The sequence below is a fragment of the Odocoileus virginianus genome, chromosome 10 (genome assembly GCF_023699985.2).
Source record: "Odocoileus virginianus isolate 20LAN1187 ecotype Illinois chromosome 10, Ovbor_1.2, whole genome shotgun sequence".
NCBI classification, from domain to species: Eukaryota; Metazoa; Chordata; class Mammalia; order Artiodactyla; family Cervidae; genus Odocoileus; species Odocoileus virginianus.
This window is the reverse complement of record NC_069683.1, coordinates 1,057,371-1,077,590: the sequence shown is the minus strand read 5'-3', so window position 1 is coordinate 1,077,590 and position 20,220 is coordinate 1,057,371. Positions and strand designations below refer to the sequence as shown.

Sequence of the window (20,220 nt, the reverse complement as noted above, 5' to 3'; positions counted from 1 at the left end):
CCACAGTCAGCACAGCGTCCACGGTCAGCACACTCCACGGTCAGCACAGCATCCATGGTCAGCACAGGGTCCACGGTCAGCACAGGGTCCACAATCAGCACACTCCATGGTCAGCACAGCGTCCACAGTCAGCACACTCCACGGTCAGCACAAGGTCCACGGTCAGCACACTCCACGGTCAGCACACTCCAGGGTCAGCACACTCCACAGTCAGCACAGCGTCCATGGTCAGGACACTCCACGGTCAGCACAGCATCCACAGTCAGCACACTCCACGGTCAGCACAGCGTCCATGGTCAGCACACTCCACGGTCAGCACAGGGTCCACAGTCAGCACACTCCACGGTCAGCACAGCATCCACAGTCAGCACACTCCACGGTCAGCACAGAGTCCATGGTCAGCACACTCCACGGTCAGCACAGGGTCCACGGTCAGCACACTCCAGGGTCAGCACACTCCACGGTCAGCACAGCGTCCACGGTCAGCACACTCCACGGTCAGCACAGCGTCCATGGTCAGCACACTCCACGGTCAGCACAGGGTCCATGGTCAGCACAGGGTCCATGGTCAGCACAGGGTCCACAGTCAGCACAGCGTCCATGGTCAGGACACTCCACGGTCAGCACAGCATCCACAGTCAGCACACTCCACGGTCAGCACAGCGTCCACGGTCAGCACACTCCACGGTCAGCACAGGGTCCATGGTCAGCACAGCGTCCACGGTCAGCACAGCATCCACGGTCAGCACAGGGTCCACGGTCAGCACAGGGTCCACAATCAGCACACTCCATGGTCAGCACAGCGTCCAGTCAGCACACTCCACGGTCAGCACAGGGTCCACGGTCAGCACACTCCACGGTCAGCACACTCCAGGGTCAGCACACTCCACAGTCAGCACAGTGTCCACGGTCAGCACACTCCACAGTCAGCACAGCGTCCACGGTCAGCACACTCCACAGTCAGCACAGCATCCATGGTCAGCACACTCCACGGTCAGCACAGCGTCCACGGTCAGCACAGCATCCATGGTCAGCACAGGGTCCACAGTCAGCACACTCCACAGTCAGCACAGCATCCACGGTCAGCACAGCGTCCATGGTCAGCATAGGGCCCACGGTCAGCACAGGGTCCACAGTCAGCAGTAACAGAGCGACATGCCACCAAGAAGGGGCAGATGACGTGACAGGTGTTCCCTGGACACCTGCTGCCCTGGTCACTGCCCCCGCGGCCGGGGCCTTTCAGTTCTGTCCTCCACTGCTGGGTGACATCCCGCCGCCACCTGCTGCCCAGGGGCATATGCAGTGCCCGCAGTGACTGCAGCCGGGGTCCCAGCTGGCTCTGGAGGCCGGGCCCCACTCAGCACTGCCTCCTGCCGCCACACAGCTCCCAGGCCCGGGGAAGCTTGACTCTGGCCAGCTCCAGCCCAGACTCTAAACCACAGAAAAACTGGGAAAGAGGGTAAGGTGTGAGGAGGAGGCTCCGGGGAGATGTCAGGAGTGAGGACCCAAGAGCCTGCCCGTGGGCACGCCACCCCCGAACCCGAGTCCTCACCAGGGTGACATCACGCCTGGGTCCAGCCCTGACCCCGAGTCCTCACCAGATGACATCACGCCTGAGTCCACGTCTGACCCTGAGTCCTCACCAGGGGACATCATGCCCGGGTCCAGCCCTGACCCTGAGTCCTCTCCAGATGACATCACACCCAGGTCCACCCCTGACCCTGAGTCCTCTCCAGGGTGACATCACACCCGGGTCCACCCCTGACCCTGAGTCCTCTCCAGGGTGACATCACACCCGGGTCCACCCCTGACCCCGAGTCCTCACCAGGGGACATCACGCCCGGGTCCACGCCTGACCCCGAGTCCTCACCAGGGGACATCACGCCTGGGTCCACCCCTGACCCCGAGTCCTCACCAGGGGACATCACGCCCGGGTCCAGCCCTGACCCTGAGTCCTCTCCAGATGACATCACACCCGGGTCCACCCCTGACCCTGAGTCCTCTCCAGGGCGACATCACACCCAGGTCCACCCCTGACCCCGAGTCCTCACCAGGGGACATCACGCCCGGGTCCACCCCTGACCCTGAGTCCTCACTAGGGGACATCACGCCCGGGTCCAGCCCTGACCCTGAGTCCTCTCCAGATGACATCACACCCGGGTCCACCCCTGACCCTGAGTCCTCTCCAGGGCGACATCACACCCGGGTCCACCCCTGACCCCGAGTCCTCACCAGGGGACATCACGTCTGGGTCCACCCCTGACCCCGAGTCCTTACCAGGGGACATCACCCGCGGCCCGACGTCCGGGCCCTTGGGGTCAGGTGTGGTGTGCACTTGGCCCTGCTGAGGCTCCTCCAGGAGTCAGAGGTCCTGCCGCAGCCTACCCTCTCCCCTAAAACATTAAGTCTGAGTTCCTACCTCCCTTTGTGTGTCCTCTCGTCACTTCCTCTGTGCTGTCTGCGGTCAGGAGCAGCCCTCCAATGCCCCTCTGCAGCAGGGCCTGTGGAGAGAGTTGGACAGGATGAAATCACCCCCTTGTTTTCCTTGAAAGAGGGAAATACAAGGAAAGTAGGAGACAAATATGCCAGGGCTCAGACAACAGCATGGGTGCTAGACAGGAAGACCCGCGTCAACATTCTGCCCAGGACGTCCCCGCCAGCTGGGGCCTGGGTGCTCTGGCCAGTCTGCGGTCTTCCCAGGGGTGGGCACATGAAGGGGGTGAGCCCCGCTACCCTGTAGCTGTGGCTCAAATGAAGAGGTCAGAGCTGAGTCCACCAGGGAATGGGGGTTCCTACATCTGGGGAGAATCAGAGAGATGTGGAGAGATAGATACATGGATGAGAGATACATAGATGGACTGATAGATAATAGATAAATGATAGATGTATAGACAGATGATATACAGGTAGATAGATAAGAGGTAAGTGATAGATTTATAGATAACTGACATACAGGTAGAAAGACGACAGACACACAGACAGATGATGGACAGGTGGCTGACAGTGGGAGGGGCAGACAGGAAGTGAGCGATCACTAGACGTGCAGACCCAGGTAGACTGACAGAGGGACAGGGGAGCCTTGGGAAGGGCGGGGCCGTGGGGCCCGAGAGAGGTGAGAGTCGCAAACCCAGGTCCTGTCTGGACTGAGGGACGCCCACCCGGGGAGGTGGGGTGGGGGGGTCCCATCTGGAAACCACGCGCACTCAGGGAACACGGAGCAGACAGACACCCCAGCCGAGGACCCCGTCTGTGCGTCCTGGGCTCACTGAGCCAGCCTGGGGCCCACAGCGAGTCGACCAGCACAGTCTACAGATCCAGGAATCAGAATCTCACTGAATGAGACGGAAGTGGGGGGCCGGGGGTGACATCGGCTGCAGGGGCTCCCCCACTGCGCATGCCTGAGGTGGGCAAGACACGTGGGAACCCTGCCTTCCACTCACGCCCTGGTTGCTTCCTGCAGGCTGGGGGCCCGGGGCCTCACCCCGGGGAAGAGCACCAGGACCGCGGGTGACCCCCGACCTGAGATGCCCCCTAGACGGCAAAGACGGCGAAAGACAGGGTGCCCCCCAACGCTCCCCCCGCCCCCCCGCCCCCGGCTCCGGCGGGAACCGTGAGCCAGAGAAGGCGGGCAAGGAGCCGCACATTCACCCCACGCCAGTGCCGCCCCGGCCTCCCCGGCCTCCCTGACCGCGTGCAGTCACACACGTGCGGACTCACACAGACGCTGGACCGCGGCCCTGGGGCCCGGACGGTGGTCGCCCGGACCGGAGGACGGCAGACGGCTCACCTGCAGCAGGTAGGGCATGTAGGCCGTGTCCTTGTAGAAGGAGCCGTACTCGTTCTCCACCTGCACCGCGATGATGGGGCCTCCCCTGTGGTACTAGGACGGGACGGCAGGCCGGCTGGTGAGCCCCCCGAGCCCGGTCTGGGAGCCACTCAGTCACCGGCCCCAAACCGCGGCCCGCTGGCGTCCCCTGTCTCGGGGGTCGCCTCCGTGGTCCACCTGCTCGGGAGGCGGGGCTCCGCGCTGGCCCCTCCCCTCCTGCGCCCCATCCTCCCCCGCCAGACCCTCTGACTCCCATCACCATGGAAACCACCCAGAGAGAGCCGGAGGGGGCACTGGCTCCACCCGCAAGCCCCGCTCCCCCAGGCCAGGGGCCCCAGCCCCTGAGCGGCCCTGCCGCCCTCTCGGCAGTCTGTTTCTCCCTTGCACCCACTCCTCAGAGCTCCCAGTCGGCTGCTGAGCCATCGACGGGACCCGGACATGCGAGCACACCATCTTCAAGGTTGAAGGTGATCTCACCGCCGTCCACTCTGAGCCTCTGCTCCCTGAAGCCCAGCCCACCGCGGGCAGAGTGGTGGCCGCCCCGCTCCAGCCCTGCAACTCTGCCGGGTGGCCTATGAGGGGCATGTGCTCAACTCCTGAGCTGGAGCCGGGACGCTGGCTCGCCCCCCCCTCCTCCCCTGCCTAGAAGCCCTAGAAAAGGCGCTGCGGGGCGGGGGTCTGGAGTTCCTGCCCTCGTGGGCAGTTCTGTGAACACAAGGCGGGACACTGGCACGCCACCTCCACCCCCCCGAAGCCCTAGAAAGGGCACGGCGGGGCGGGAGTCTGGAGTTCCCACTGCGGGTTGTCAGCTCCCTTCTCTGCGGACACTAGCCAGGACAGCCGTGGTCCTGCAGCAGATCACAGGACGCAGCCATCTGCCTTCACCTGGAGCGGAGCCACCCTGGGGATCAGATGGTCGAAGTACTTGTTCACGGCGTTCACAAAGCTGCGGTCGGTGGTCCTCAGCTGCGACGTGGGGTCCTGCAGTAACCAGCTGGGGTGTGGGGGGGCAGGCTCAGCAGGCAGGAGGGGGTCCCAGGTCCACCCTCACGTCCAGGGCCCATTCAGGAGGGGCCACACACCCATGTCCTAAGGACAGGCGTTGTGAGCATCTGTGAACACTCTCCTGCCTTCTTTGTCAATTCATGAATAGCCTGTGCTGTGAGCAGAACACAGGCTTAGGGACAGAGCGAGCTCTCCTCTGAGGCTGAGGAGTCTGACAGAGAGGAGCCGACAGCAGGAACGAAGTGGTCCCAGGTCACCTGCAGGGCGTGGGTCCCACTCCTGAGCCAGACTGCAGACCCACCTGTCCCAGAGGGCAAAGCTTCCACTGACCAGGAGGCAGACTGTCCACCAGGGGAAGCGTGGACCCACGAGGATCCCGCCAGCTCCAGGTATAACAAAACAGCATCACCACCCGCGTTGCTGTGACGACAATGAGACCCAAAACAGGCGCCATTGTCCTCGGACTGGACCAAAGGGTCAGCAGAGCTCCACTAAGGCCACAGCTCCAGGCCGGCCCCGCTCACCTGGGCAGGCCCCCGAGGTCCATCTCGCTGCAGATGTAGGGGCCTGGACGCAGGATCACCCACAGCCCCACCTCCTCCGCCAGTAGGATGAAGGCCCTGGGGGTCGGGGTCACCCACTCTCAGGGCTCAGAGCTCAGCGTCCCCTCCCCTCACTGGCCCGGCCCTCCCCAGGGGGCTGGGGACGCTGAGGGCAGGACACCCCCCCCCCAGAGTCACCACCGAGCCCCCAGCCTGGGACATCAGCGCGGCCTCTCTGGGGCACGAGGAGAAGAAAGAGCCTCGCCCGGGGCATGGAGTCCGACCGAGGGCCTGACCCGAGGCCTCCAGCCCAGCGGGGACCACCCTGCAGAGCCGGGCACCTGGGGAGGGGCCTCGGGCCAGGCTAAGGGGGGCAGGCCCGGCCGGGGGGTGGCGGGGTCACGACGGAGGGCGTGGGGCCCGGCACAGGCTCCCCCCGCGGACCCCTCTGCTCAGGATGCCCCGTGGGTCCCCGCCCCTCAGGCCCCCGGCCCCGCCCGGCCGAGTGCCAGAACCTACTCCAGGTCCAAGTTCCTGGAGAAGTCGAATGTGCCTCTCTGCGGCTCATGGAGGTTCCACGGGACGTAGCTGTGGCAGGGAAGAGGGAAGTACAAAGAGCATGCTTCTATTTCTTTCCTCCAAACTGCCAGGTCAGTCCCAAGCCCTGAGGGAGCTCTATTGTGGAAAAAGCTGAAGTTCCCACTGGTACGTAAACCTTGTGACACACACACACACAGTGGTTATTTTCAGTAGGTCCTTTATCTGTTATCCACTTGTGTTCTAAGCTGCGAAAATCCTGATTCTAAAGTCCTTGAATTATCCATAAATTATCCCACTCACCACCCTATCCTTTGTCATATCCATTAGAAAATTCAAAAAAAGGTAAAAACCATAAATGTCTATATATACCTACCAAGTATTGCTAAACATTAATCCAAGTAACGACAGAGGCGGGGTTTCTATGAGGCTAACAGAGATAAAAGAAGGCACCATGTTTAGCCTTTGCAGGAAGCACCCTGTCGGGACCTTCCCCTGGGGCTGCGGCTGAAGGGCCGAGAAGCACGTAACATGTTTGTTACAGGCTGTGTGCATCGGGGATGGTGCTCCGTGTGTCAGCAGCGCAGGTCCTAGCTCTGCCCTCGCTCAAGTCTCTCCCGAGCCCGACGGCTCCCGCTCCGCGGGGCTGCAGAGTGCCGGCTTTCAGCAGTGCGCGTGTTGCTTCAGGGCTTCCCGAGAGGCTCGGCGGTCAAGCGTGGCCCTCAAGTACAGGAAATGCAGGCTCAGTCTCGGCCGGGAAGCTCCCCCGGGGAAGGGAATGGCACCCACGCCAGTGTTCTTGCCTGGAGAAGCCCATGGACAGAGGAGCCTGGCGGGCCTCAGTCCACATGGAGAGATGGACACGGGAATCGGACACAACCAGCAACTAAAACAACAGCACCGCTGTGTTACGGCCTTTCATGCTGTTCCTCGGGTTCTCAAGGCACGAATGCTGGAGTGGGCGCCTCTCCCTTCTCCAGTGCTTTCTCAGAACTCGCCATCTTCCTTCCCCAAGATGGCGGAGCAGAAGGACGTGCGCTCATCGTCTCCTGCGAGAACTCCAAAATTACAGCTCGCTGCCGCACAACCGTCCACAGGAGAAGGCTGGATCCCACCAAAAAAAGATACCCCACTTCCAAGGGCAAAGGAGAAGCCCCAGCAAGACGGTAGGAGGGGCAAATGTGCATTTAGAATCAAACCCCATCCCGCCAGAGATCCTCGGAAGGCTCAATCAAACCTTGTGTGCACCAGGACCCAGAGACCCCACAGAGACGGAGCCAGAACTGTGTTTGAGCATCTCCTGCGGAGCTCCGGGTCAGCAGCGGCCTGCTGCAGGGGCAGGGGCACTGGGTGCAGCAGACCTGGGTGTGCCATGAGCCCTCGTGGAGGAGGTCGCCGTTAACCCCACCACAGAGCCGCCGGAGCTCACACAGGACTGGAGGAGGTCGCCATTAACCCACCACAGAGCCGCCGGAGCTCACACAGGACTGGAGGAGGTCGCCATTAACCCCACCACAGAGCCGCCAGAGCTCACACAGGACTGGAGGAGGTCGCCATTAACCCACCACAGAGCCGCCGGAGCTCACACAGGACTGGAGGAGGTCGCCATTAACCCACCACAGAGCCGCCGGAGCTCACACAGGACTGGAGGAGGTCGCCATTAACCCCACCACAGAGCCGCCGGAGCTCACACAGGACCGGAGGAGGTCGCCGTTAACCCCACCACAGAGCCGCCGGAGCTCACACAGGACTGGAGGAGGTCGCCATTAACCCCACCACAGAGCCGCCGGAGCTCACACAGGACTGGAGGAGGTCGCCATTAACCCCACCACAGAGCCGCCGGAGCTCACACAGGACCGGAGGAGGTCGCCGTTAACCCCGCCACAGAGCCACCGGAGCTCACACAGGACTGGAGGAGGTCGCCTAACCCCACCACAGAGCCGCCAGAACTCACACAGGACCGGAGGAGGTCGCCGTTAACCCCACCACAGAGCCGCCGGAGCTCACACAGGACCGGAGGAGGTCGCCGTTAACCCCGCCACAGAGCCACCGGAGCTCACGCAGGACTGGAGGAGGTCGCCTAACCCCACCACAGAGCCGCCAGAACTCACACAGGACCGGAGGAGGTCGCCGTTAACCCCACCACAGAGCCGCCGGAGCTCACACAGGACTGGAGGAGGTCGCCGTTAACCCCACCACAGAGTCGCCGGAGCTCACAGAGGACTGGAGGAGGTCGCCATTAACCCCGCCACAGAGCCGCCGGAGCTCACACAGGACTGGAGGAGGTCGCCATTAACCCCACCACAGAGCCGCCGGAGCTCACACAGGACTGGAGGAAGTCGCCATTAACCCCACCACAGAGCCGCCGGAGCTCACACAGGACTGGAGGAGGTCGCCGTTAACCCCTCCACAGAGCCGCCGGAGCTCACACAGGACCGGAGGAGGTCGCCGTTAACCCCACCACAGAGCCGCCGGAGCTCACGCAGGACTGGAGGAGGTCGCCTAACCCCACCACAGAGCCGCCAGAACTCACACAGGACCGGAGGAGGTCGCCGTTAACCCCACCACAGAGCCGCCGGAGCTCACACAGGACTGGAGGAGGTCGCCGTTAACCCCACCACAGAGTCGCCGGAGCTCACAGAGGACTGGAGGAGGTCGCCATTAACCCCGCCACAGAGCCGCCGGAGCTCACACAGGACTGGAGGAGGTCGCCGTTAACCCCACCACAGAGCCGCCGGAGCTCACACAGGACTGGAGGAGGTCGCCATTAACCCCACCACAGAGCCGCCGGAGCTCACACAGGACTGGAGGAGGTCGCCATTAACCCACCACAGAGCCGCCGGAGCTCACACAGGACTGGAGGAGGTCGCCATTAACCCCACCACAGAGCCGCCGGAGCTCACACAGGACTGGAGGAGGTCGCCATTAACCCCTCCACAGAGCCGCCGGAGCTCACACAGGACTGGAGGAGGTCGCCATTAACCCCACCACAGAGCCGCCGGAGCTCACACAGGACTGGAGGAGGTCGCCGTTAACCCCTCCACAGAGCCGCCGGAGCTCACACAGGACTGGAGGAGGTCGCCGTTAACCCCACCACAGAGCCGCCGGAGCTCACACAGGACTGGAGGAGGTCGCCGTTAACCCCACCACAGAGCCGCCGGAGCTCACACAGGACTGGAGGAGGTCGCCGTTAACCCCACCACAGAGTCGCCGGAGCTCACAGAGGACTGGAGGAGGTCGCCATTAACCCCGCCACAGAGCCGCCGGAGCTCACACAGGACTGGAGGAGGTCGCCGTTAACCCCACCACAGAGCCGCCAGAACTCACACAGGACTGGAGGAGGTCGCCGTTAACCCCGCCACAGAGCCGCCGGAGCTCACACAGGACTGGAGGAGGTCGCCGTTAACCCCACCACAGAGCCGCCAGAGCTCACACAGGACTGGAGGAGGTCGCCGTTAACCCCACCACAGAGCCGCCGGAGCTCACACAGGACCGGAGGAGGTCGCCATTAACCCCTCCACAGAGCCGCCAGAGCTCACACAGGACTGGAGGAGGTCGCCGTTAACCCCACCACAGAGCCGCCAGAGCTCACACAAGACTGGAGGAGGTCGCCGTTAACCCACCACAGAGCCGCCGGAGCTCACACAAGACTGGAGGAGGTCGCCATTAACCCCACCACAGAGCCGCCAGAGCTCACACAGGACTGGAGGAGTCGCCATTAACCCCACCACAGAGCCGCCAGAACTCACACAGGACTGGGAAACAGACTCTGGGAGGGCACAGACAGAACCTTGTGCACCAGGACCCAGGAGAAAGGAGCAGTGACCCCACAAGAGACTGACCCACACTTGCCCGTGAGTGTCCAGGAGTCTCCAGTGGAGGTGTGGGTTGGCGGTGGCCTGCTGCAGGGTTGGGGGCACTAAGTACAGCAGTGTATGTGTGGAACCTTTTGAAGGAGGTCGCCATTATCCTCATTACCTCCACCATAGTTTGGCCTCAGGTAAATAACAGGGAGGGAAACAGCCCCAGCCATCAACAGAAAATTGGATTTAAGATTTGCTGAGCATGGCCCCGCCCATCAGAACAAGACCCAGTTCCCCCTCAGTCAGTCTCCCCCATCAAGAAGCTTCCATGAGCCTCTTATCCTCCTCCATCAGAGGGCAGACAGAATGAAAACCACAATCACAGAAAACTAACCAAACTGATCACATGGACCACAGCCTTGTCTAACTCAATGAAACCGTGAGCCATGCCATGTAGGGCCACCCAAGACAGATGGGTCATGGTGGAGAGTTCTGACAAAACATGGTCCACTGGAGAAGGGAATGGCAAACCACTTCCGTATTCTTGCCTTGAGAACACCATGAATAGTATGAAAAGGCAAAAAGATAGGACACTGAAAGATGAACTGCCCAGGTGGGTAGGTGCCCAATATGCTACTGGAGATCAGTGGAGAAATATCTCCAGAAAGAATGAAGAGAGAGAGAGCCAAAGCAAAAACAACACCCAGTTGTGGATATGACTGGTGATGGAAGTGAAGTCTGATAAGGTAAAGAGCAATATTGCATAGGAACCTGGAATTTTAGGTCCATGATCAAAGCAATTTGAAAGTGATCAAACATGAGATGGCAAGAATGAACATCAACATTTTAGGAATCAGTGAACTAAGATCGACTGGAATGGGTGAATTTAACTCAGATGACCATTATATATACTCCTGTGGGCAAGAATCCTTCAGAAGAAATGGAGTAGCCATCATAGTCAACAAGGAGTTTGAAATGCAGTACTTGGATGCAATCTCAAAAACGACAAAATGATCTTGTTCATTTCCAAGGCAAGCCATTCAATATCACGGTAATCCAAGTCTATGCCCGGACCGGTAATGCTGAAGAAGCTGAAGTTGAACGGTTCTATGAAGACCTACAAGACCCTCTAGAACTAACACCCAAAAAAGATATCCCTTTCATTATAGGGGACTGGAATGCAAAGTGGGATGTCAGGAAACACCCAGAATAATAGGCAAATTTGGCCTTGGAGTACAAAACAAAGGTCAAAACCTAACAGAGTTTTGCCAAGAGAACACACTTGTCATAGCAAACACCCTCTTCCAACAACACAAGAGAAGACTCTACACATGGACATCACCAGATGGTCAATACCGAAATCAGATTGACTATATTCTTTGCAGTCAAAGATGGAGAAGCTATATACAGCCAGCAAATACAAGACTGGGAGCTGACTATGGCTCAGATCATGAATTCTTTATTGCCAAATTCAGACTTAAATTGAAGAAAGTAGGGAAAACCACTAGACCATTCAGGTATGACCTAAATCAAATCCTTTACAATTATAGAGTGGAAATGACAAATAGACTCAAGGGGTTAGATCTAATAGACAGAGTCCCTGAAGAACTATGGATGGAGGTTCGTGACATTGTACAGAAGGCAGTGATCAAGACCATTCCCAAGAAAAAGAAATGCAAAAAGGAAAAACGGTTCTCTGAGGAGGCCTTACAAGTAGCTATGAAAAGAAGAGAAGCAAAAGGCAAAGGAGAAAAGGAAGGATATACCCATTTGAATGCAGAGTTTGAAAGTATAGCAAGGAGAGATAAGAGAGCCTTTCTCAGTGATCAATGTAAAGAAATAGAGGAAAACAATAAAATGGGAAAGACTAGAGATCTCTTCAAGAAAATCAGAGGTACCAAGGGAACATTTCATGCAAAGATGGGCACAATAAAGGACAGAAATGGTATGGACCTAACCGAAGCAGAAGATATTAAGAAGAGGTGGCAAGAATACATAGAAGAACTATACAAAGAAGACCTTCATGACACAGATAACCACGACGGTGTGATCACTCATCTAGAGCCAGACATCCTGGAATGCAAAGTCAAATGAGCCTTAGGAATCATCACTATGAACAAAGCTAGTGGAGGTGATGGATTTCCAGCTGAGTTTTTCCAAATCCTAAAAGATGATGCTTTAAAAGTGCTGCACTCAATATGCCAACAAATTTGGAAAACTCAGCAGAGGCCATGGGATTGGAGAAGGTCAGTTTTCATTCCAATCCCAAAGAAAGGCAATGCCAAAGAATCTCAAACTACCACACAATTGCATTCATCTCACACACAAGCAAAGTAATGCTCAAAATTCTCCAAGTGAGGCTTCAATGTTAGGTGAACTGTGAACTTCCAGATGTTCAAGCTGGATTAAGAAAAGGCAGAGGAACCAGAGATCAAATTGCCAACATGCGTTGGATCATTGAAAAAGCAAGAGAGTTCCAGAAAAACATCTACTTCTGCTTTATTGATTATGCCAAAGTCTTTGATTGTGTGGATCACAACAAATTGTGGAAAATCCTTAGAGAGATGGAAATACCAGACCACCTGACCTGCCTCCTGAGAAATCTGTATGCAGGTCAGGAAGCAACAGTTAGAACTGGACATGGAACAGACTGGTTCCAAATAGGAAAAGGAGTACATCAAGGCTGTATGTTGTCACCCTGCTTATTTAACTGATATGCAGAGTACATCATGAGAAATGCTGGGCTGGAAGAAGCACAAGCTGGAATCAAGATTGCTTGGAGAAAGATCAATAACCTCAGATATGCAGATGATACCACCCTTACGGCCGAAAGTGAGGAAGAACTAACAAGCCTCTTGATGAAAGAGGAGAGTGAAAAATTTGGCTTAAAATTCAACATTCAGAAAACTAAGATCATGGCATCTGGTCCCATCACCTCCTGGCAAATAGATGGGGAAACAATGGAAACAGTGACAGACTTTATTTTGGGGAGCTCCAAAATCAGTGCAGATGGTGACTGCAGCCATGAAATTAAAAGATTCTTGCTCCTGGGAAGAAAAGTATGACCAACCTAGACAGCATATTAAAAAGCAGAGACATCACTTTGCCAACAAAGGTCCATCTAGTCAAGGCTATGGTTTTTCCAGTAGTCATGTATGGATGTGAGAGTTGTACTATAAAGAAAGCTGAGCGCCAAAGAATTGATGCTTTTGAACTGTGGTGTTGGAGAAGACTCTTGAGAGTCCCTTGGACTGCAAGGAGATCCAACCAGTCCATCCTAAAGGAGATCAGTCCTGAATATTCATGGGAAGGACTGATGCTGAAGCTGAAACTCCAATACTTTGGCCACCTGATGTGAGGAGCTGACTCATTGGAAAAGACCCTGATGCTGGGAAAGATTGAAGGTGGGAGGAGAAGGGGACGACAGAGGATGAGATGGCTGGATGGCATCACCGACTCGATGGACATGGGTTTGTGTAAACTCCGGGAATTGGTGATGGACAGGGAGGCCTAGAGTGCTGTGATTCATGGGGTCACAAAAAGTCGGACACGACTGAGTGACTGAACTGAGCTCCATCATTACCCGGCTGACTTGGGTGGCCCTACATGGCATGAATCATAGTTTCATTGAGTTAGACAAGGCTGTGGTCCATGTGAGCAGTTTGGTTAGTCTTCTGTGATTGTGGTTTTCTTTCTGTTTTCCCTCTGATGGGTAAGAATAAGAAGCTTATGGAAGCTTCCTGATGGGAGAGACTGACTGAGGGGGAAACGGTCTTGTTCTGATGGTCGGGGCCATGCTCAGTAAATTTTTAGCCCAATCTTCTGTTGATGGGTGAGGCTGTGTTCCTTCCCTGTTGTTTGGCCTGAGGCCGGAGCCTCCTGGACACTCACAGGCAAGTCTGGCTCCATCTCCAGTGGGGTCACTGCTCCTTTCTCCTGGGTCCTGGTGGGCACAAGGTTTTGTTCATGCCCTTGAGAGTCTGTTTGCCTGTCCTGTGGAAATTCTGTAATCAAATCCCACTGGCCTCCAAAGTCAAATTCCCTGGGGAGTCTCACTCCCTTCACCAGATTCCCCAGGTTGGGAAATCTGCTGTGGGCCCTAGAACTTTCTTAACAGTGTGAGAACGTCTTTGATGTAATTGTTCTGTATAACTGAATTTTTTTGGTGTAATTGTTCTGTATAACAATTTTTTTGGTGTAATTGTTCTGTATAACTGAATTTCTTTGGTGTAATTGTTCTGTATAACTGAATTTCTTTGGTGTAATTGTTCTGTATAACTGAATTTCTTTGGTGTAATTGTTCTATATAACTGAATTTCTTTGGTGTAATTGTTCTGTATAACTGAATTTCTTTGGTGTAATTGTTCTGTATAACTGAATTTCTTTGGTGTAATTGGGCTCCCCTGCTGGCTCAGCTGGTGAAGAATCCGCCTGCAATGCAGGAGACCTGGGTTCCATCCCTGGACTGGGAAGGTGCCCTGGAGAAGGGAACGGCTACCCACTCCAGTATTCTGGCCTGGAGCATTCCATGGACTGTACAGTCCATGGGGTCACGAAGAGTTGGAGAGACTGAGTGACTTTCACATGCACAATTGTTCTGCAGTTTGTGAGTAGTCTGCTCGGCGGCTCTACGGCGGGTGGGGCTAATGGCAAAAGAGAGGATCCTCCACGGAGAAGGTCCTCCAAGGACTGAACTGAAGAGATGGCAGAACCGACTGTATTTAAAGATCTCCTGTTGTGAGAAGGAATGAAAAATTGGTTTTCTCAAGACTAAATATGCCTGGAAAAGTTTATACCTAGACATTGAGAGAATAGAATGAAAAAGTTTTGCTAAACGATGCTTACAAGTGATTTACTTTAAAGAAAACTTCTAAAAACAAGTTGAAACAGAAATATGGGAAAAGATATACATGAGGAAGAATTAGTCTATCACTCTTAAATAGCAGGTAAAATGGATTTTAAGGCAAAGAAAAACCCCTCACAAATAGATGTAGAAAAGCATCAAGTAGTAATAAAAGGAATGAAGCCTCAAGAAGATGTGATGATCACGGCATTGCGTGCTCTGAATACACAGCCTCAGGGAGGTTACTGAACCAGAGGGGGAAAGGGTCCATCCACAGCCTCAGTGGAAAGAGTTAAAATACTTCTCTATAAGATGAAGACAACAACAGCAAAGAAAAAAAAATTAAAATGGTAAGAATACAGACTTGCACAGCACAGTTGAAAGACTGAATCTCAAACACAGCGCGCGGTAGCTGACTGTGTGGAACACGCACCTAGAACCACAAACACAAGGTGCGGCTGTAAAACACAAAGCAAATCTCAACAAACTCCAAAACCGACATCTCTTAGTCTGTGATCACAAGCCAAATGCAGCTCAATTAGAGATTTATAGAGAGAGGATTAATAAATTGACAAGTTAGTTCTTTGAAAAGACTTAAAGTTTACACAAGATTCGGGGGGAAAAAAGTCCCCCAAACTCTGGATGATGTATAACTTCCAAGAAAGAATTTTTTAAGTCCCAGTCAATCTGAAAGAAGAAAGGAAAGGAAAAAAGAGTGTAAAATAAAACAGGGAACATTTTAGAATAGAAAAGTGAAAGTCGCTCAGTCCCGGCCAACTCTTTGTCACCCCATGGACTGTACCATCCATAGACTTCTCCAGGCCAGAATATAGGAGTGGATAGCTGTTCCCTTCTCCATGGGATCTTCCCAACCCAGGGATTGAACCCAGGTCTCCCACATTGCAGATTCTTTACCAGCTGAGCCACAAGGGAAGCCCAAGAATACTGGAGTGGGTAGCCCATCCCTTCTCCAGGGGATGTTCCCGACCCAGGAATTGAACCAGGGTCTCCTGCATTGCAGGTGGATTCTTTACCAGCTCAGCTATGAGGAAAGCCCTTTAGAAGCATGAATTAAATAACTATTCAAGAGAGTTATACTGTCCCTAAAACCTTTACCACACAGCCACAAAAGATAGTAGTCACAGAGTTTTACAAGTGACTTTTAAGAAACATTCAAGGTAAAAATACTTCTTTTGCAAAATATTTTCAGTGAATAGAAAAAGAAGAGAAAGTCAGCTCACAAGTGTATTATGAGATTGATTTAGAAACTGAGCAAGACACTCAAATAAAATTTTAAGTCATTTAGTTATCATCATAAAGGTACATCGCTGAAATAAAACACTAGCAAATCCAATTCAGCAATCTGAATTGGATGCCCACAGCTACATGTCTCATAACCAAGTAGAATTCATCCCAGAGCCATGGATGGGCTAAATATCAGGAAACTTCAATATAATTTACTGCTTTAACGCACTCCCCTGGTGGCTCAGATGCTAAAGAATCTGGCTGCATTGCAGGAGACCTGTTTGATCCCTGGGTCGGGAAAATCCCTGGAGAAGTGAATGGCTACCCACTCCAGTATTCTTGCCTGGAGAAGCCCATGGACAGAGGAGCCTGGGGCGGGCTACAGTCCGTGGGGTTGCATAGAGTGGGACATGACTGAGCGACTAACACTATTGGTCTAACAGAAGAGTGAATAAAAACTGTATCATCCGTTCAGTAGATGCAGAAAGACCTCAGCAGAACTCAGCAATACTTTGTGATTGAAGTATCTGCAGATGAGGTGAGCCAGTTATCAGTTTACTGCCCCCAGCCTCCAGCCCACCCTGCAGGTCAGGTTGGTGCGGAGCAGCCCTGGCCCCTCAGTGAGTGCGATGCTTAGCTCTGCCACAAGGGGGCGGCGGGGACACTCGGGTGCAAAGGGCCTCTGCTCTGGGTCCAGCTGGGACCGGTCAGTGGCATGGGGACATGCTGAGGTCCCTGCTCCACCCAAACTTCCATGCAGTGTAAGTATCATCCGGAACGACCAGTGGAGGCTTAACCAGGGCGGGCAAGCAGGTGGAAATCTTTTGGAATGCACGTGACGAATACAGTCACCGATGTAGACCTTGAGTTATGTGCCCCAGGGTATCCACTACCATGTTTCCGCTCCTTCCTTCTACATATGGTAAGTCCTAGATTCTCGGGACTGCCCTCACTTTTTCTTGACGTTACCAAACAAAACCCCACAGCCTGACCATGAAAACAACAGACTTTTCAAATTGCTGGTGACATACGTATCATCAAGAAATAGAAAAATAAAGTTTAACACTGGGGGTCCACTGGTTAAGACTCTGGGCTCCCGATGCAGGGGACACAGGGTCAGGTCTGGCTGGGCAGTAAGATCCCACACGCCACAAAGCACGGCCAAGAACAGATGTTTTTAATTAAACAAGTAGAAATAAAGTTGAATAGCTATGGATCGCTGACCTAAATAACCTACAATAATTCATTCGGTTAGTCCCTGTTCCAACAATTAGAAGATTTTAGCTGGAGGGTAATGATGTTTAAGAAGATAATATAGGAAATAAATTTAGGTTACTGTCATTTTGAAGAGATAAGAAAACCAGAAAACTACACTCTGCATCATAAAATGATGAAATACCCTGCCAAGCGCACTTGGACTTGGTAACAAAACCTCACAGGAAGGGATGCGAAGCTCCAGGCAGGTAACCCCGCTGCCCAAGCCGGTTCCAGTCCTGAGGGGCCACAGGGCCGTGGGGCCTGGGGCCTGCTTGACCCTCCAGCAGGCCCTCCACGGCCACCGACGATGCTCCCCTCCCTGGGCCCCTCTTCCCAGGGCGGGGAACACGGCACCCATGTCCTGGGGGAGGGGGCTCTGGGCTCTGGGCAGGGTCGCTCCACGGGAAGGCCTCCCTGCCAGCGACCCTCGCTTGGCACCTGTTCCCAGAGCTCCGGCACAGCCATTCTGGACTTTCGCTCTGGACTCACCGTCACCCCACCATCATCAGCTCCTGCTTTTATCAGCTTCAAGACATTTTTGGAAATGGTCCCTTATGAAGGGACCACCACTGTTCCTCTTTCAAATATGGCTTTTACTTGGGACGTGGTTTTTTCTCCACCAGTCAGGTGCCTGCAGGCAGGAATCCCTGCTCCACCACTTCGGAGGCAGCCTTGCTCCAATGTGGGATGTGGCAGGTCTCTGGGCAAAACTGACCCTGGAAGCCGGCTGGCAGAACCCTCAGGGTAGGGACTGTACACCGACAGTTGTCAGGACCACGTAAGGCCACAAAGATGCATAGAAATCCCATCGTTGTCAGTACACCTTAACCATGTCACCTCTCGACACACAATCAGGTTAAACATCACGCTGACTAAGCCGCGCTTGCATTTCTTTATAACACCACCACTGGGGACATATACGCGCCGGCACTATGATAGACCTTTCTCTCATAGGCAATCGTAAGAGGCAAACTTCCCTGGGTCGGGAAGATCCCCTGGAGAAGGAAATGGCAACCCACTCCAGGAGTCTTGCCTGGAGAATCCCATGGACAGAGAAGCCCGATGGGCTACAGTCCGTGGGTCGCAAGAGTCGGACACGAGTGAGCCACTGAGCACGCACAAGCAAACAAGCCTTTACCTGGAAGTCTGCTCTGAGCATCCGTCCTAAAGCGGCTCTCCTGAAGGGCCTGGGGCCTCCCACCGGGAAGGCTCCTGGGTGAGGCCTGGCCGCTTTCCCGCTCCCTGGGAGCGGACGGGCCACGGCAACCTGAGCAGGACGGCGGAGCCGCGCAGGCCGTGACCTAGAAGTCTGCTCTGAGCATCCGTCCTAAAGCGGCTCTCCTGAAGGGCCTGGGGCCTCCCACCGGGAAGGCTCCTGGGTGAGGCCTGGCCGCTTTCCCGCTCCCCGGGAGCGGACGGGCCACGGCAACCTGAGCAGGACGGCGGAGCCGCGCCGCAGTGAACAGCACGCGCAGGACGCGCACCGGAGGCTCGGCCCCGCGTCGCACTCACGTGGTGACGGTGTTGAAGCCACAGGCCCGCAGCTTGAGCAGCCGGTCTCTCCAGGAGGCCCGGGGCACTCGGAAGTAGTGGACGGAGCCCCCGAGGATGAGGAACTCGTGGCCCTCCAGCGTGAAGTAGGGGTTCCGCCCGGCTCGCTCCTCAGTCTGAATCCCCCGCGAGCGGTTCTTCAGCTGGCAGGGCGTCAGGTGCGACCAGTCAAACCTGTTGGGGGCCCAGAGGAAGAGGTGGGGTGGCGAGAGCGAGGCTTTGGGAACCCCGCCCGGAGAGAAGGCGCTAGCAGCTTCCATGACAGAAATCAGACGCTGCTGCAGTTTCAGCCCAGAAAGGAGAGGGGCCGCCTCCCCCCTGCTCAGGCAGACCTGCGAGGGTTCGGGTGCAGCTTTCTGTGTTCGAATATAAAGTTATTTCTGTGTTTCGCCGGAGGAGCAAAACTCGATGAAACAAGTGGCAGGAAAAGGACGCAAAAGACTCTTCTCCAGGAGAGACGGGGGCTGAAAGGACAAGGAAACCGCGTGACTCCGGCAGGCGGGGGAGGCGTCGGAGGGACCCCGGAGCGGCCCAGGCGGCCGGCGGCGGGAGCGCGTCTCCGTGCTGAACCAGGGCCGCCGGGGCTGTCCCGCCGCCCGCCTCATTCTGCGCAGAGGGCTGCCTGTGGACTTTGCCTCCTAGAGGCCTGTGGCCACGAACAGGGCAGGAGGGACACCGTGGAGGGGTCCCGGGGACGTGGAGGAGGGGACGGGGCCGCCCTTCTTCCCGGGGGTGCTCGCCGAGGCGGGCTTGGGCCCGGGCAGAGGCCGCGCTGGGGGACTGCCGCCCCGGGCAGTCTGAGGGCCCGCGAGGCCGCCTGCCCCAGGCTGACCGCGGACAGACAGCGGGAGGTCTCGGAGGCTCCGGGATGAGGACGCAGAGCGGCGGGGGGGTCTCAGGGAACCCGCGCCTGGAGGGCCCATGGGCTGCGGGATGGGGGGGCCCTTCACCTGGAGCGCGGCGGGGAGCCCATCCCCGCGAGGGGAGGCGCCCAGGTCCCCCGACGCGGGAGGAGGCGGAGGGAACAGCGGGACGGATGCCTCTGCGCACAGACGCCTCTCAGCTGCGGGAAGGAACCGGAGGGTTAGGGTCATCGCCCTGAGCTTGAATTCCAGCAGCATCCGGGACTGCAGGGCGTGAGGAGAACCCGAGGGCGGCTGCGGAGGGCAGGCGGTCAGCGCGCCCCTTGGCTCCTGGTCCACTGCCGCAGACGCTCTGCAAGGAGGACACCGGGCGCGGGGGCGCGGGCGCGGGCGTGAGCCCCAGGGGAGGCGTCTCCCCAACCCGCTGCAGGAGATGGGAGAGTCACAGAGGGGGGCGCAGAGGGACACCGGTGGACGGAGAGTGCATCCAGTGTCTGCGGCGCGGGTCACCGCGGGGGCCTCGTTGCTGGGCACCAAGGCGCCGCGGCGTCTCCTGCAGGAGGCTGCAGGCAGACCGTCAAGCCGAGTATCAGTTCTAAGGAGACTGCCTGGTGCACGGTGGAGGCGAGGTGAGAAGCAGGTCATCGAGGAGCCGGGGATCCCAGGAGGAGCACCCGAGCTGTTCTCCTGGCCCCTACACTCCGCGAAGACAGGAAGGGATTTTAGGAGAATTTCCAGGTGAAATGGG

General features: G+C 56.2%; 1 protein-coding gene across 1 annotated transcript in view; it reads right to left on the bottom strand.

Moving 5' to 3' along the window:
* The window catches only part of LOC110141872 (beta-galactosidase-1-like protein 3), a 36,657-nt gene extending 17,443 nt beyond the window's left edge, over positions 1–19,214 (bottom strand). The window contains exons 1-7 of the mRNA XM_070473709.1: positions 19,092–19,214; positions 18,571–18,887; positions 5,893–5,961; positions 5,356–5,451; positions 4,712–4,820; positions 3,788–3,880; positions 2,420–2,501 (exon numbers count right to left, since the gene is read on the bottom strand). Of these exons, the coding sequence (XP_070329810.1) occupies positions 2,420–2,501; positions 3,788–3,880; positions 4,712–4,820; positions 5,356–5,451; positions 5,893–5,961; positions 18,571–18,887; positions 19,092–19,214 (889 nt within the window). The remainder of the gene's footprint in view (positions 1–2,419; positions 2,502–3,787; positions 3,881–4,711; positions 4,821–5,355; positions 5,452–5,892; positions 5,962–18,570; positions 18,888–19,091) is intronic.
* Positions 19,215–20,220: the final 1,006 nt, after the last annotated feature.